This window comes from Petaurus breviceps, unplaced genomic scaffold (assembly GCF_028583685.1).
Source record: "Petaurus breviceps papuanus isolate PSGF00001 unplaced genomic scaffold, PetGlider_PUasm1.0 90895, whole genome shotgun sequence".
Classification (NCBI taxonomy): Eukaryota; Metazoa; Chordata; class Mammalia; order Diprotodontia; family Petauridae; genus Petaurus; species Petaurus breviceps.
Genome location: NW_027187372.1, coordinates 6,482,260 through 6,498,122, shown reverse-complemented (window position 1 = coordinate 6,498,122; position 15,863 = coordinate 6,482,260). Strand labels below are relative to the sequence as shown.

The window sequence follows — 15,863 nt, the reverse complement described above, 5'->3', positions numbered from 1 at the left end:
TCATCCTGTCTGTTACTGGGGTTGTCTAGAAGATATTTTCAGTTAGTCTACAGCCAATAAGCTTACCTTGCAATATCCATTTAATTATAAAAAACCATTTTAGTCACCTGAGCAATTTCCCACAGAATATGAACTGTACATGAATAATACTAGAATAGCAATTTCTCCTCAGTGTTTATATCTCACCTCCATCAAAAAAGACAAGAATGTGGTAACATTAATAACAATGAAAACATAATAACTGACATTTACATAATACTTTAAGTTCTTAAAATTCGTTATATCTGATCCTCACAACAACTCTGTAAGTGCTCTTATTATGCTCATTTTTTTTTTTTTGCCTTTTGGAGGGCAATTGGGATTAAGCAACTTGCCCAAGGTTACACAGCTAGTTTTTTTTGTGTAGGTGTTAAGTGTCTGAGGCTGGAACTGAACTCAGGTCTTCCTCCTGGCCACCTGGCCACCCCTTATTTTTCTAACAAAGCTCAGAGAGGTGGTGAATTGGCTGTGGTCACATAGCTAGTTAAGCGTCAGAGTAGGCACTGATCTCAGACCTCATCTGAGGATAGTGCCTGAGACCTGGCAGACACTTAATAAATGCTTGTTGACTTGTGACTCTTCTGGCTCTCAGGCCAGCGCTAAAAGAAGACATATATTCATGTAACTATGATACAAAACAATAGAACACAATATTTATGTAAAACAGACATACACAGTACTAGGAAGTTAGTGTATTTGGGGGAAAGAGCACTGCAGTGGGATTTAAAATCCTTGATTCAAATCCTTTTTCTGGCACATACTAGGTAGATGGACACGAGCAAGTCTCTTGAGCACTCTGAAAATGTTTATCTAGAAAATGGGGAATTGGATTTGGTAATTTAGCAAGTCATCAATGGTCTTCAAGAAAGCAGCTTAAACAGAATTCATTGCGCATGATTCAAAGAGATGAGGAAGTAGATGAGTAGTTTTCTCAAATTCTTTCAGTGAAAGCGAGGAGAAATATGGGATAGGAATTTAAGGGGATGGCTCATAGTGAGTACTTAATATTTTGTTGTTTGTTTTTGGGGTGAGGAATATCTAAATATGTTTTCAGGCCAAGGAGAAGGAACTAAATGGTAGAGAGGGAAAGACTGAAAAAACAAATACAGGAGGGTGATTAGATGATGAATAAAACAAGTTTCCAGAACGCTGGAGATGGCTTAGCATTAGAAAGGAGCAGGGTCATTTCTCAGAGACAGAAAAATGGGAGAAGATGAGCAAAGATGACAAATGGCATTGATATTCTCAATAAATAGGAGGTATGGTCACTTTACATATAAAGGACACAGTTAAAACTATATAAATTTAGGAATTTTTATCAGGGCCAGCTATCATGTAATTTAAGTGTAGGAAATTGATCAAGGTAAGACACATTGAATTAGTAAAGTTACAGGGACGTGAACCACTGTTTAGGATTCTGATTTCATGTCCTGGTGGAGGGTGCAGACTTGCCACTGACCCATCTTAGATAGGATGAGTACATCTCTTAGGCCTGGGTACTTTTTGATCTATTAGAAGCTCATTAAGGATAACAGATTAAGTGTCAGGGACTGGAGGCTATTTGATTGACTGAAACTTTTATGGGTAGGAGATATCATTTTGTACTGGTGCTATAAAGGCTTCTTTAGGGAGAATTATTTCTTGGTTGAGTGGTATGGAAGATCCTGAAGAAGCACAACAAAGCTAAGAGAAGGGCAGGGGAAAAAAGTGTCAGTCACTTGCTATTTTTTAAGTGTTTACTATGTACCAGGTACTCTGCTAGTGTCTTTCTCTCTGAAATTATTTTCTCTCTGTTCTCTATGTATCTTCTATACACTTATTTACTGTATTCTCTATTAGAATAAGAGCTTCTTGAAGGCAGAAACTGTTTTTGTCTCTCTTTGAATCCACTCTTTGATATGATTTTTGGGAGGGTCGAAGACTTTTTTTTTTAAAGTTGGGCTGTGAACCTGATTTTCTGCTTATCGGTTAAGATCAATCTGAATAGAAAATATTTAACTTAAGAGTGAAATAATTGCATTGATTTCAGAAGATGAGGGTCATTGAGTTGATACTGTGTTTCCCCGATAATAAGACACTGTCTTATTAATTTTTTTGGACAGAAAAACACCAGAGGGCTTATTTTCAGGGGAGGGCTTATTTTAATGAACATTGACAGCAATTTTAATAAACAGGTAAATGTGAACAAAAAAATGTACCTTTATTCAATAAGCAAATCACTGGGGAAGAACAGGATGATGCGCTCACTGCTGCAGCTCTGATTGGATGCAGCTCAGAGTGCGGCGTGCATTTCACGGGGGGGAACGCTGCATACAGAGGGTACCGTAATGTAGCATGTAGCGCAGGGGATCACCTTCACTACAGTAGCAATCTCAATAGGGCTTATTTTCAGGGGAGGGCTTATTTTAGAGGAATCTTACACAGTAAGGGGAGGGCTTATTTTCAGGATAGGTCTTATTATCGGGGAAACACGGTACTAGATGGCCAAGATAAATTTATTTTGGAGTTTCTCAATGCTAATTTAGCATTGTATAGACATGAATTAGGTGTTGAGCTCTGGGCTTATAAAACTGTACTATAATACTGAACCTATCATATTGCCATAGAGAAGCAGAAAAAACATAGAACTGATAGGTAGGTGGCCTTAATTCTAACTAATCCTTACATCACTAATTTTGGGTAAGTCACTAGTGGATGGCATGATCATCGTAAAGGCAGAAGAAGATCTGAATTTGAATCTTGCCTCTGATACTTACTAGCTGTGTGACCTTGGGAAAGTCATTTAATTGCTCTGAGCCTCAGTTTCTGCATCTGTAAAACAGAGATAATAATACCTGTAGTACCTACCTCACAGGGTTGTTGTGAAGATAGTAAGATAAAGTGTAAAAAGTACTCTGAATCCTTAAAGCACTTCATAAATGCCAGCTGGTATTATTCTCTATGGCCAGATTTTCCTCATGTTATAAAAGGGGGGAATACTTAAGATTACTGTTCTACTCTAATATTCTATGATTTTATGATTTCACTGAAATATAGAAGTGCTTTAAAGTAAAAGGAAAACAAGAATCAGAATTTTTGCTCTACCATAGGATTTAAATTTCCTTAGCCTTTGTGACCTAATATTGAGCTTTTTGGCTACTTACCCTGTACAGTGACTGGTACTCTGACAAGGACTGACCCCATCAAGTTTCTAGCTACACATTCATAATCAGAAGTATCTTCTTTCTGAGCTACAGTAATTTGCAAGGAGTTGTTGGACAGTAGAGTAACTCGATCATCCCAGAAGAGGGGACGTCCTTGGCGAGACCATTCAATGGTTGGTGGAGGCTCTCCAATTGCTTGGCAGTTCAGCACAATTGTGCTGCCAGCATTGGTAATAGTCTCCATTGGCTCAACAGTGATAATTGGAGGACCTGATGAGAAATACACAGAGATTTTACTTTAGCACATCTTATTTTAACAACAGTCAAAGTTTCACCTCAGCATAGAATAAAGATGATGCAATAATATTTGGAGAGATTGTCACACACACGTCTATACACACACACACACATATGTGCTAACTGACCCTAAGAAATTCCCTTGCTATCATATGCCCACTGATACTAGTAGGTTTTCATAGCTTTTTTCTGTCTGACAATAACTTGTGATCTTTCTTCTTTAAGTATTCCTTAAAGAAATGAAAACTTCAGTCAGATTACATAAAAAAGTGGAATACACTTTAAGTTCCACACACCTGAATTTGACTGGGTGAATATTGCCTGCTCTTGCTTTGATAATTTTTTTGGCCATAGACTTAAATAATTTAGATGTCATAAACATAATTATTATTTATCAATAATTTATAATGGATAAAAAGCAATACAATATATTCTTTGACAGCCTATAACATTAGCGTTTAAATGAAAAGTATTTTTTGTCAGTGCAGTTTAGTTGAGAAAATGTAATTCAATGAAATCGAACAAGTATTTATTGAGTCCTTACTATGTACTCAGTAATGTCCAAGAATTATGGAAGATGTAGACAAATTATTGCTTACTTTCTCATATATTATAAGATTTAGGGCTGAAAAAATCATATCGTTCAACTCCTTCATCTAATGAGGAAAATGAGACCTAGACTGGTGAAATGACTTGTCTAAGGCTATAAAGGTAGTAAGCAGCAGAGGCAACATTTGAACCCATGCTTTCTAACTACAAATCCAGTTCTCTGCCTGTTATAACACAAATGATACCAAACATAGATAATAGTAAAGTTTTAAAAGAATCATTTAGGAATGATTCAAGACCTTGTTCATTTAAACTTTAGTGGCCAACATAAAAAATGGCTAAAGAAGTAGGAAAATTCTAGATAACGTTTCTTGATATGAATGACATTTAATTCTGTGGCTTACTCTGAAGTGTTAAAGTCATACTGCGTTCCACCACACCAGCATCATTTGTAGCTATACATTTATAGTCACCTGCATCTTCATTCTATAGAGAGAAAGGGTTGTGCAAAAATATGAACTCTATGTCATAACTTTTTCATGACATATTAGTATATGTGAGATAGCATTTATGGGAGCAAACATTTAAGAGAGGCAAAGTGCCTTCAATTTAGTCTTGGAAAGTACAAAACTTTCTCAGACCCACTAAAAAAACATAACTTGTCCTTTCTCATGGAGTGTGTTGTTATTAGGCAGAAAAGACAGCAACTTTTCTGATGCTCACTTGCTAGAGAAGAATATGTTACCAATTAAAGTAGCTACTCTCAATACTACCTTAAAAATATTTTCATGAAATAAAGAGAACTTTTATTTTACTAATCACCTACCACAAGTAGCTGATTAACAGGTAAAGGAAATGATAGGCAAGAAGTCTAGAAAGTTAAGTTCACTTATGTTTGGGAAAGCCTAAAGTAGAGGAAAGCAGAAGGAAGGAAGATTTGATCCTAGAGTCACTAGTGGGATATTGAAGGTTTCTGAGAAAATGAGTGACATGAATAGACAGAAGGTTTAGGAAGATTGATATTTTAGTGAGGTGCAAGATGGGTGGAAGGGTCAAGAGAAAAGAGGTGGGGAAGACAAGAGGATAGGAGGCTATTGAAATTTTCTTAGAGTGGGGTGATAAGGGCCTGAGTAGAGGGTGGATAAAGGCCTTAGTTGAGTGGCAGTGGAAAAAGAAAGGAAGGGATGAATGTGAAAAAAATTTGACAGGATTTAGTGACTGACAGAAGGAAAGAACAAAAGAGGAAAGAGTCCCAAATAATTCTGAGTTTTCAAGCCTGGGAAAAAGGTAGTACCTGTAAGAGAATTAAGGAAGTTCAGGTGAGGGAGAAAAATAAGAATTAAATTTAGACATGTTGATGATGATGGTGATGGTGGGATGTTTATTTAAAAAGCTCAAGCAAGCTATTGCAAATATGGTGTGGGTACTTAGGAGAGACATTAGGGCTGAATATATTTTTAGAAACTTAATAGAGGTGATCGGTATGGATAAGACCTCTGATAGAGAATATAGAGAAAAAGAACAGTAAAGGACCAAAGTTGAACTTAGGGTAAATGTTCATTTTTGCATGGAAATGTTAAAGAAAATAAGCTAAAGGAAAAGAAAGAAAAGGATAATTTCAAGAAGGAATAGAGTGATCAGAGACAGCAGAAAAGCTAGACTGAGGAAAGAGCACTGAATTTGGTGATCAGGAACACATTTTTTATCAAATACTTATTTAAGATAACTGGTCCTTGAAAACATCTGAAGTGCTTTATGAAACATGGATGAACCAATGAACTACTGACATATATCTTAACAGAGAATATACTAGGAGAAATGGGCCATAGAGCTACTACTAGGAATGAAGGAATTTAAAATGGTAATTTTGAGAATCATTTTTGGATAAGTGAATTTATGTTTAGTCTTTAGATAGCCTAATGATCAAAACTCCCCTATATTAAAACTTATGCCACTAAGCCCATCCTGCAAGATCATATTAGCCTTCAGACTCACACCTAGTCAGTATCTCTGGTTCCTGGGACTCTTCCTCCCCTCTGATGGTCTAGGGTAGAGTTAAGCTCCACTCAGATCATCCATTTACGAAGGATACCCAGGCCAACCATCTCTTAATTTCCCACCCAGATGTACTTCTCTGGATTTCACCATGCTTCTATGCCTGTACCCTCCCCAACACCCTTAAACTTCTTTTTATGTGTTGTCTTTCCCCATTAGAGGAGCTCCTTGAGGGAATGAATGTCTTTTGTCTTTCTCTGTATAGCCAGAGCTTAGCACAGCATCTGGCACATAATAGACTTTTAATTAATGCGTCCTGACTGAGTCTCAAAGCTGCAAACAGATCCTATGATCTTTTACTTGCTTAATGAAGTTGAACATAATCTGTATTATTAAATTTTTTTATATAACACATGTTGGTTAGTATGTCATGATTTAAAATTACCACTTAGGAAAAAATTTCCAATTCAGTACCGACTTTATGGTGAGCTGAGATCTGCCCATAGCTGTTTTAGTACCCATACACAAGCATCTGTATGACTTACTACAGTGCCATAGATGGCCAAGGAACCATTGCCGAGCTGTCGGATTCTATTGCTTATCTGTATTCCAACTCCACTTCTGCTCCATTGTATTGTTGGGGGTGGGTCACCTTTAACTTCACAATTCAGGATCACGTTACCTCCAAGGGGCTCAATCCAATTAGAGTGATAGTCCCCTTTGAAAACTGGAGGTTCTAAAAGGAAAATATATGAACATAAGACAGATACTTGAAAGCTAAATGCAAAGAAAAATAATTCTAAGCAATGTCTACCCAATACAAAGTAAGCAGTGATTTTATAGTTATCTTGTTCAATGAACAATGTAAATAGCCTGTCCAGCTAAAAGGTACACTTTGGGAGCCTCCTGAATCTTCCAGATCATGAATAGCTAACAATTAAATTAACTACATAATTGACAAACATCTGTTTTGATTTTCTGCTTTGCAAAAAAAAAGGCTATATAGCATAGGTAGTAAATAATCTGTTTAGATATTGTGTTGCTATTTGAGGCCCAAACTCTGAATGGTATTTTGTCTCTAAAGCATACAAAGCTATGAAATAAAAGTGGATATATAAACAAACTTTCATGTGAGTAGTACTCAAAGCCTTTTCAGCTTGGTAGGATCTGCTAGACCTTGAGCTCTGCTGGCATAGGGTTTGAGAACCCACCACCATCATGGCCACACTATGATGACTCATAAGAAGAGAACTTTGCTAAATAATGTGAAAGTAAAATATAAAATGCTCATTTTAAAAGTAATGTATCCAGGGGCAGCTAGGTGGCACAGTGAATAGAGCACTGGCCCTGGAGTCAGGAGGGCCTGAGTTCAAATTCGGCCTCAGACACAACACAAAAACTAGCCATGTGACCCTGGGCAAGTCACTTGTCCCCAGTTTCCCTCCGAAAAGCAAAAAAAAAAATTATGTATTTTATATTACACCTACCTTTCACATAAACAAATCCAATAGCCTTGACAAAACCAACTTTGTTTTCTGCTGTACATACATAAGTGCCAGAGTCATCCTTTGAAACTCTTTCAATAATGAGTTCACTGTGTCCATTTATACTGTCAAACTGTGCTGAGGAGAGAAATTAGGAAATTGAACAAATTTATTTGCAAATGTGACAATAAGTCTTTAAGCAAGTATTTCTGAAAGTTAAATATACTGCAGATATATGGTTAGGTATATAATAATATCTAGCATTCATATACTTCCTTAGAAAGCACTTTAGACATATTATCTCATTTGATACTCACAACTCTGGGAGGTAGGTGCCATTATTATCCCCATTTTGTAGATGAGGAATGCAAGGCAGACAGAGGCATGATTTGCCCAGTGTCACACAACTAGTAAGTATCTGAGGCCAGAATTTAATTAGAGTCCTTTTTGCTCCAGTTCCAATATTCTAACCACTGGGCCACCTAGTTGACTCATTTATAGAGCAGTGATAAGAGAATGAAAGGGGTCCTATCAGTAGGTTGAAGACTTTCACAGATTTCTTCTCTTTGCTTTTTAATATTCCTATTTTTTCTTCCCTTGGAGAAATGAAAAAAAAAACAGCAAGAGGAAGAGAGAAGCTTTTAAGAATTAAAACTAACACCATTTGGGAAATTATTTTGCATTCACAATACACCTTTTGTACCTGGAATTTCTCTAAAAGCTGAACAAGGTACATTACTTCATTAGAGTTTAGAGACCTTCCTGGTTGAAGCCAGGAAGACCAGGGTTCAAGTCCTGCTTCTGACTTATATTGACTGTATGACCATGGGCAAGCAGTCCTCTAGACAACTTTCCAACTCTAAGATGTAGAAAACATGCCAACCTGCAGTGGTGGAGGGAGTTTCCTTATTCAGGAGTTATGTCAATGAAATCTCAGGTCAAGTCCCTATCCCTTTTCTTTGTTTCTTTTTTATTATTTTCTTTTCTTATTATGAATTTAAACACCAGAAAAGTATATTTCCATATACACAGAAAAATACCAAAAAGGAATGTATATGGAAACAAGAGTTTCTATTTTATACCATTTACTTAAAGAAAATACATTCAATATGTTATTTTCAATACCCTCTGCTTCCTTCTAAACTTATGCTTTCTCCTATTCAATTTAAAGCTTTTTTTGGGTATATCATTCTTACTAATCCTACCTTGGCCCCAAACTTATCCTGTTCCTCAGTTCAAAAACGGAGGAAAAATAACACTCATTACAAATAAGCATAATCAATAAAACAAATCCACACAGCAGCTTTTTTTAAAAAACATGTCTCTTTCATCTTAAGTCCATTGTGTCTATGTTGGGGATGGATATCATTCTTGAGTCAAGAGATTCTCTAGGGATGTGGTTCATAAGCTTTGATCAGAATTTTTAAATATTCCAAAGTTGTTTTTCCTTATAATTTTTTAGTTGTATAAATTGTTCACCTAGTTCTGCTTATTTTGCTCTATATCAATTAGTCAATAAATATTTATTAAGGACCTTATATATGCCAGGAACTTTGCTAAGTGTTGTAGATATAAAAAAGGTTAAAAAACAGTCCCCTCTCTCAAGGAGTTCATAATCTAATGGTGGAGATTACGTGCAAACACCTATGTACAAACAAGTTATATACAGTATAAACTGGAAATAATCAAAAGAGGGAAAGTGTTAGCATTAAAGGGGATTAAGAAAGCCTTCCAGTAGAAGGTAGGATTTTAGCTGGGATCTGATGGAAGCCAAGATGCAGAGAAGAGAAAGCAGAACCTTCTAGGCAAGGAAATGCTGAGAGTTTAGAGATGGAACGTCTTGCTCAAAGAACAGCAAGAGGGCCGGTATCATTTGATTGAAGAGTATGTACATGTGTGCGTATGTGTGTGTGTGTGTGTGGGGGGGGGGGTTATAAAGCATTCTGAATGCTTAACAGTGGCTTTTCTTATTTGACCCTGGAGGCATTAAGGGAGCCACTGAACTTTATTGAGTGGGTGGTGATAGTGGTGGTGGTGATATGGTTGGACCTGTACTTTAGAAAGATCATTCTGACAGCTGATTAAAGGATGGACTGGATTCAGGAGAGATTTATGGTAGGGATACCAAACATGAGGAGTGAGAGAGACGGAGGAGTTGAAGGTGACACCTAGGTTGCAAGCCTGGCTGACCAGGAGAATGGCAGTCCCCTCAGAAATGACAGGAAAGGGGGGAGGATTTGAGGGAAAAATAATGACTTAGTTTTTGGACATGTTGCATTTAAAGAGGTCTACAAGATATCCAATACAAGATGTACTTAATAGGTCTTCAGAGATGGGAGACTGGAGGTTTGCGGAAAGGTTAAGACTAGATAAGTATCGTCAGCATGGAGATAACTGAATCTATGGGAATTGATGATATTATCAAGTGAAGTAGTATAGAGAGAGAAAAGAAGAGGGCCTAAGATGAGAGCCCTCTGGAACACCCATGCTTAGTGGGCATGACTTGGATGAGGATCTGGCAAAGAAGATTGAGAAAGGGGGGGTCAGATAGGTAGGAAGAGAATCAGGAAAGGTAAACTTAGAGAAAGGAGAGAGTATCAAGAAAAACATGATAATTAGCAATATCAAAGGCTATAGGGAGGTCAAGAATGATGAGGACTGAGAAAAGGCTATTAGATTTGGCAGTTAGGAGAATGTTAGTAGCTTTGGAAAGAGCAATTTGGGCTAAATGATGAGGTTGGAAGCCAGACTGTAGAGAATTAAGAAAAAGAGTTAGAGGAAAGAAAGTGGAAGTACCTACTCTAAACAGCTTTCTCAAGAAGTTAAGCTATAAAAGGGGAGAGATATATGGAACAATAGCTAGTGGAAATGAATGGATCAAGTGACTTTTTTTGAGGATGGTGTAAACACAAGCATGTTTGTAGGCAGCAGGGAAGAAGCCAGTAGATGGAGATTTTGAAGATAAGGATGGAATGCTATCACTTGGGTATGTAGAGGGGTTTGCTTTGACAAGAAGGGCCATCTCATTATATGAGATGGATAAAGGAAGAGATAGTGTCAGAAGGCATTTGAGATGAGGATAAAGGGAGAAGAGAGAGCTTTAATTTCTTTTATGAAGTGTGAATTAAATTTAATTAAATTTAGCTGAGAGAATGGGGAGAGGGGAAACTGGAGGAGACTTAAGAATGGAAGAGAGGATTTGGAAGAGTCACTGTGGTGAGTGGGATAGTGACTTAATCAGGGAGGACTTAATAGGACTCAATTAACCATATATCCTTATGCATGACTGAAGTAGGCTGAAAGATTAAATCATACAAAGTGAGTAGATTGAACAACTGAGTGGTTAGGTATCCAACACCTGTCCTTATACTTGGGGACTTCCTTAAGTCTCCCCCCACAGCAATCTATCCTCCCTTCAGCCACTGAAGGGATTTTCCTGAAGTACAGGTCTGACCATCTTACTTCCCTACCCATAAAATCCAGTGGCTCCCTGTCACCTCCAGGATCAAATATATAATCCTCTGACTAGTGTTTAAAGACCTTTGTGACCAGTCCTCCCCTATCTTTCCAGTTTTCTTGCACCTTATTTCCACTATACTCTTTGATCCAGTGACACTGACTTCCTTGCTGTTTTATAATTTGGCTCACAGTGTTTTCTCTGTTTCCCCTGCCTGAAATGTTCTTTCTCCTCACCTCTGCCTCCTGGTCATTTTGGCTTCCTTCAAGTCCCAACTAAAATCTCATCTGCTATTAGAAGCATTTTCCAACCTGTCTTAATTTCAATGTCTTCCTTATTTTAATTATTTCCTGTTTATCTGGTATAGAGCTTATTTGCACATATTTGTTAGTTCTCTCCCTCATTAGACTGTAAGCTTCTTGAGGGGAGGAATCATCTTTTGCTTCTTTTTGTATTCCCAGAACTTAGTACTGTCTGTCATATAGTAGGCACTTTTGTATTTATTGATCGACTCATGAAATTTCCAATTTTATCTTTATTTCAAAATGATTCTTTTTCCCATTTTAAATCAGAAACATGACAGAAGCTCTCATTTTAATTAAAATAATTTGGCAGATTTGAATAAAGAAAGGTTACGTACCTACCAATTTTATAACAACATGATCATTTATTTTATATCTGAGACTATATTTACTCTGCACTCCCAGATGATGACACAAATGTTTGTTTTGAATTGGGTTAGAAGTAAACACCCCTAGTGCTTAATAAATGCTTGTTGACTGATTTGATCAATTAGCACCTATCATATACCAAAGCACTATGCTAGGCATAAGAGATACAAAGACAAAAAATGAAACAATCTCCATTTTCAAGAAATTTAAATTATATTTTTGAGAAAGCAATAGGTTATACCAAAATGTTTACAGAAAAAAAATAAAATAAGTGCAAAGTAATTAAATACAAGACAACCTTCAAGATGTACCTTGAAGGGAGTGAAGGATTCTATGAGGTAGAGCTGAGGAAGGCATGGGGGCTGGCTAGGGCAAAAGTAAAGAGATGGGAAAGAAAATGCTGTGTATGGGAAACAGAAAAAAGGCAACTTGGCTGAACTGTAGCATGCAGGAGGAGAGATCATGTACACTGAGGTTGGAAAGACAGGTTTGTAAAAGGCTTTAAAAACCTTATGGAGGGGCAGCTAGGTGGTACAGTGACTAGAGCACCGGCCCTAGAGTCAGGAGGACCTGAGTTCAAATCCAGCCTCAGACACTTGACACAGTTACTAGCCATGTGACTTTGGGCAAGTCACTTAACCCCAATTGCCCTCCAAAAAGCAAAAAAAAAAGTCTTAGGGAGATCATCTAGTTTTATTTCTAACTGAAGTATGAATACTATCTATGACATCCTCAATGAGGGGATTGATTCCCCAAAGTTATTTTTTTTTCCAAACACATTCTTTGATATCAAGAAAGAACAAACCTTAAATGTCAATGACAAAACAGTGTTCTAAAAAATTTTTTTTCAGATGGAGAGTTATCTTCAAGGTATAAAAATTCAATATAATTGTCACAATGAGGTAAAAAAAGCTCCAAACATTAAACTGAGTTATTCATATATCATCAAAAACTAAAAACTTCCAAATATAAAATAATATTGTTTATGTGACATCAAAAACTAAGATATTAAGTAGCAGACTGGAGTGGAACATGTTTACAAAGTTCTTAAATGCAAACATGCCCTTCGTTAATTATGAAGCATTGCTCATTTTTGTTTTGTTTTCTGAAGCTCTGATTTCATCAGCACAGGGAAATCTCAGTGAGGAATTTGTTTCCCAGTGCTGATTGCCCTGCAAACTAAAATCTGAAAGAGTTTTCTGGGGGTACTAGCCTCACTTGCCTGGGGCCATATAGTTAATGAGTCAGAAGTGAATTTTAGGACTGTAACAACAGCTCTCTAAGCACCATACCTTACTGTTTCAGTAAAGTCCTTGCACTGAAATGTGTGCAATCATGTCTTCTGACTCTTGCTTACTATATTCCTAAATTAGAGTGAAAAGAGGTATAGAGGAGAAGGCTGAGTAACGCACCCTCAGGTGATATTTTGAGAATGATGCCGTTTACCTGGGATAATATTGTTGTTAAAGGTCCATGTCAATTTGGGCAGTGGAAGGCCAGTGGCTCTGCAGCTCAGCCTGAGCTTGTCACCTTTATTTAAAGATATGTCTCCAGGAAGTTCCGTAAACGTGGGTAGAACATACACAGTCAGGCTGATGGTGTGTGTGTCCTCACCTGCTGCATTGTTAGCAATACATGTATAGCTGCCAGAATCCTCAGGCTTAAAGAAAAAAAAAGCTCTCATAACTCTTCTGTGATATTGTATATGCAGTTATAAAGCAGCTTAGATTTCTACAAGTTTACTGATGATCATCTTTTTTGCCCCTGAAAATTACTAGTGAAAAAAAGATTAAGAAAAATACAAACTAGAGCACATCATGTATAATTATATGAATAGTTCTTAAAATGATTTTGTCTCATAAATAATTCTTTTAAAAAAATCAGTCTTATAAAACTTTCCTAGATACAGAAAACACCTAAGGAAGTTCTGTTATGGTATCTCTACAAATTACTGGGGAATTTGAATATTCTGAGATTCCTGGCAGTCAGTGCATCAGATTTTGGGGTGAAGGTTGAATCCTAGAACAGTGAGAAAAAGGGGGGAAATGATTCTAGGAAAGTAAATGTGACTAACTGCAAATGTTGAATACTAATTGAGTAGAGAAGACATATACATACAAAGATTAATATTGACTAGAGAAGGATTTTAGAATGAGCTTTCCCATTTCTTCTCATGTTAGAATTCTAAGGTGGGAACTGTAAGCCAAAGGATTTGAAAGTGGCTGAGAAAAAGAATGCAAAGCTATCAGATGCATCCCACTGACTAGTGGAAGAAGAAATAAAATCAAAATTTGGGCCTTTGTCAAACAATAGATATTTTTTAAAGGGCATGAATAATTATAATGGGCTAAATTTATTAACTTATTCCATGAAGTAGCTTTCTGACTGAAAACTTAGGCCTTGAAGAACAACAGATTTTCTGAAAGTGAGACACTAAAAGAAAAAGTAATCCAATTTTATTTACCACAACCACATCCACTGCCTTTATTGGACTTTTACCAGTGCTCATCTTTTTCTAATTTTCTGAGGAATTTAACAAGTTCATCCCTCCCTCCTGGCTTCTCTTCAGAAAATTTCTGTCAGTATCATTTGCTGGATGATCATCCAGACCTCACCTTTTATGTATGGGTGTCCTCTACAGTTTTGTTCCCTTTTGGCTGATCTTGGCTCATGTGGGTTCAGTTAATTTTTTTGTTTGTTTGTTTTTCATAGGGGCAATTGGGGTTAAATTACTTGCCCAAGGTCACATGGCTAGTAAGTCTTAAGTGTCTGAGGTTGGATTTGAGCTCTGGTCCTCCTGATTCCAGGGTTGGTGCTCTATTCACTGTGCCACCTAGCTGCCCCTCAGTTAAAATTTTTAGCGAGATGAAAACCCCATCTGCATCATTAACTCATCTTTCTCCTGAGCTTTACCATTACATCCCCAAATGCTTTCTAGAAATTTCTACCTTTATATCCTAAGGGTATCTCAAACTCAACATGTCTAAAACTGAACTCATTATCTTTTCCCCTGAATCCAGTTTTCCTTCTAATTCTCCTATTTCTGTTGAAGGAACCATCATCCTTCCGGACACCCAGGTTCACAACCTGCAAGATGATCCTTGACTTTTCACTCTCTCTTATTCTCCCCCATCTCTAATCAGTGGTCAGATTAAAAAAATTCTACCTCCAAAACATCTCTCGCATCTGTCTTGTTCACTTACACAATATCACCCTAGTTGAGACCTTTTTCATCTTTATATTAGATTATTTCCATAGCTTTCTATTTGCTTTCCTTCAGTCAAGCCTCTCCCCTCTTGAATCCATCCTTCACACAGCTGCCCAAATCATTACCCTGCTTAAGAAACTTCAGTGGATTCCTGCTGCCTCCAGCACAAAAGACAAACTTCCTTGCTTGGCATTTAAAGCCTTTTTAGTCTGGCTCCCACCTATCTTTCTAGGCTTACTTCATGCTATTCCCTATCATGCATTCTGCATTTCAGCCAAACTGGCCTCTTTGTTGTTCACAAATGTCCTTCCATCTCCAGCTTCAACATGGATTTAGAGTTGGAAGACAGCTTAGAGTCCACCTACTACAACTCCCTCATCTTACAGAGGAGGAAACAGACCTGGATGTTAAGTGGCTTATTTGCTCAAGGTTACAAGTCTTTTCACAGACTTTCTCCCAGCCCTTGAATGATCTCTTTCCTTCTGCCTTTTAGAATACCCAACTCCCTTCAAGGTTCCATTAGTGCCACCTCCTAAAATTAGTCTTTACTGACTCCACTGGTTGTCAGTATCCTCTCCCCGACAAAAGTTTGTATTTATTTTACATGTACTTTGTCTTTCCTTTCCTGTGCGTATATATTGCTTTCTTTCAGTAGAATGTAAATTTCTTGAAGGCAAATACTATTTCATTTTTGTCTCTGTATTCGAGGGATAGCACTTGGCATAAAGAAGGCACGGAATAGCTATTTGTTGAATTGAATTATTGTCTGTATCTTTATTTGGCATTTAAAAGATGTATTACTATAATGATTTATTTTTTATGTATATGTCTTCTCTACTCAATTAAACTGTGAGCTTCCTAATGACAACGACTATGTCATACCTTTTTATACCCAGTAAATATTAAGCATTCTATAAATATTTGTTATTACTTTATAATTATATATATATGTGTATGTGTATATATATATGTCTGTGTGTGTGTGTGTGTGTGTGTGTGTGTGTGTGTGTGTGTGTGTGT

The 15,863-nt window shown here is 37.0% G+C and overlaps 1 protein-coding gene and 1 long non-coding RNA gene across 2 annotated transcripts in view; one reads left to right on the top strand and one right to left on the bottom strand.

The window, feature by feature from the left end:
* The window catches only part of HMCN1 (hemicentin 1), a 514,591-nt gene that overhangs the window by 58,397 nt on the left and 440,331 nt on the right, over window positions 1-15,863 (bottom strand). Inside the window, exons 83-87 of the mRNA XM_069074427.1 lie at window positions 13,082-13,295; window positions 7,511-7,645; window positions 6,569-6,759; window positions 4,433-4,514; window positions 3,183-3,452 (exon numbers count right to left, since the gene is read on the bottom strand). Coding sequence (XP_068930528.1) covers window positions 3,183-3,452; window positions 4,433-4,514; window positions 6,569-6,759; window positions 7,511-7,645; window positions 13,082-13,295 — 892 coding nt within the window. The remainder of the gene's footprint in view (window positions 1-3,182; window positions 3,453-4,432; window positions 4,515-6,568; window positions 6,760-7,510; window positions 7,646-13,081; window positions 13,296-15,863) is intronic.
* The window catches only part of LOC138151006 (uncharacterized), a 92,728-nt gene that overhangs the window by 25,904 nt on the left and 50,961 nt on the right, over window positions 1-15,863 (top strand). The gene's annotated exons all lie outside the window — the stretch shown is intronic.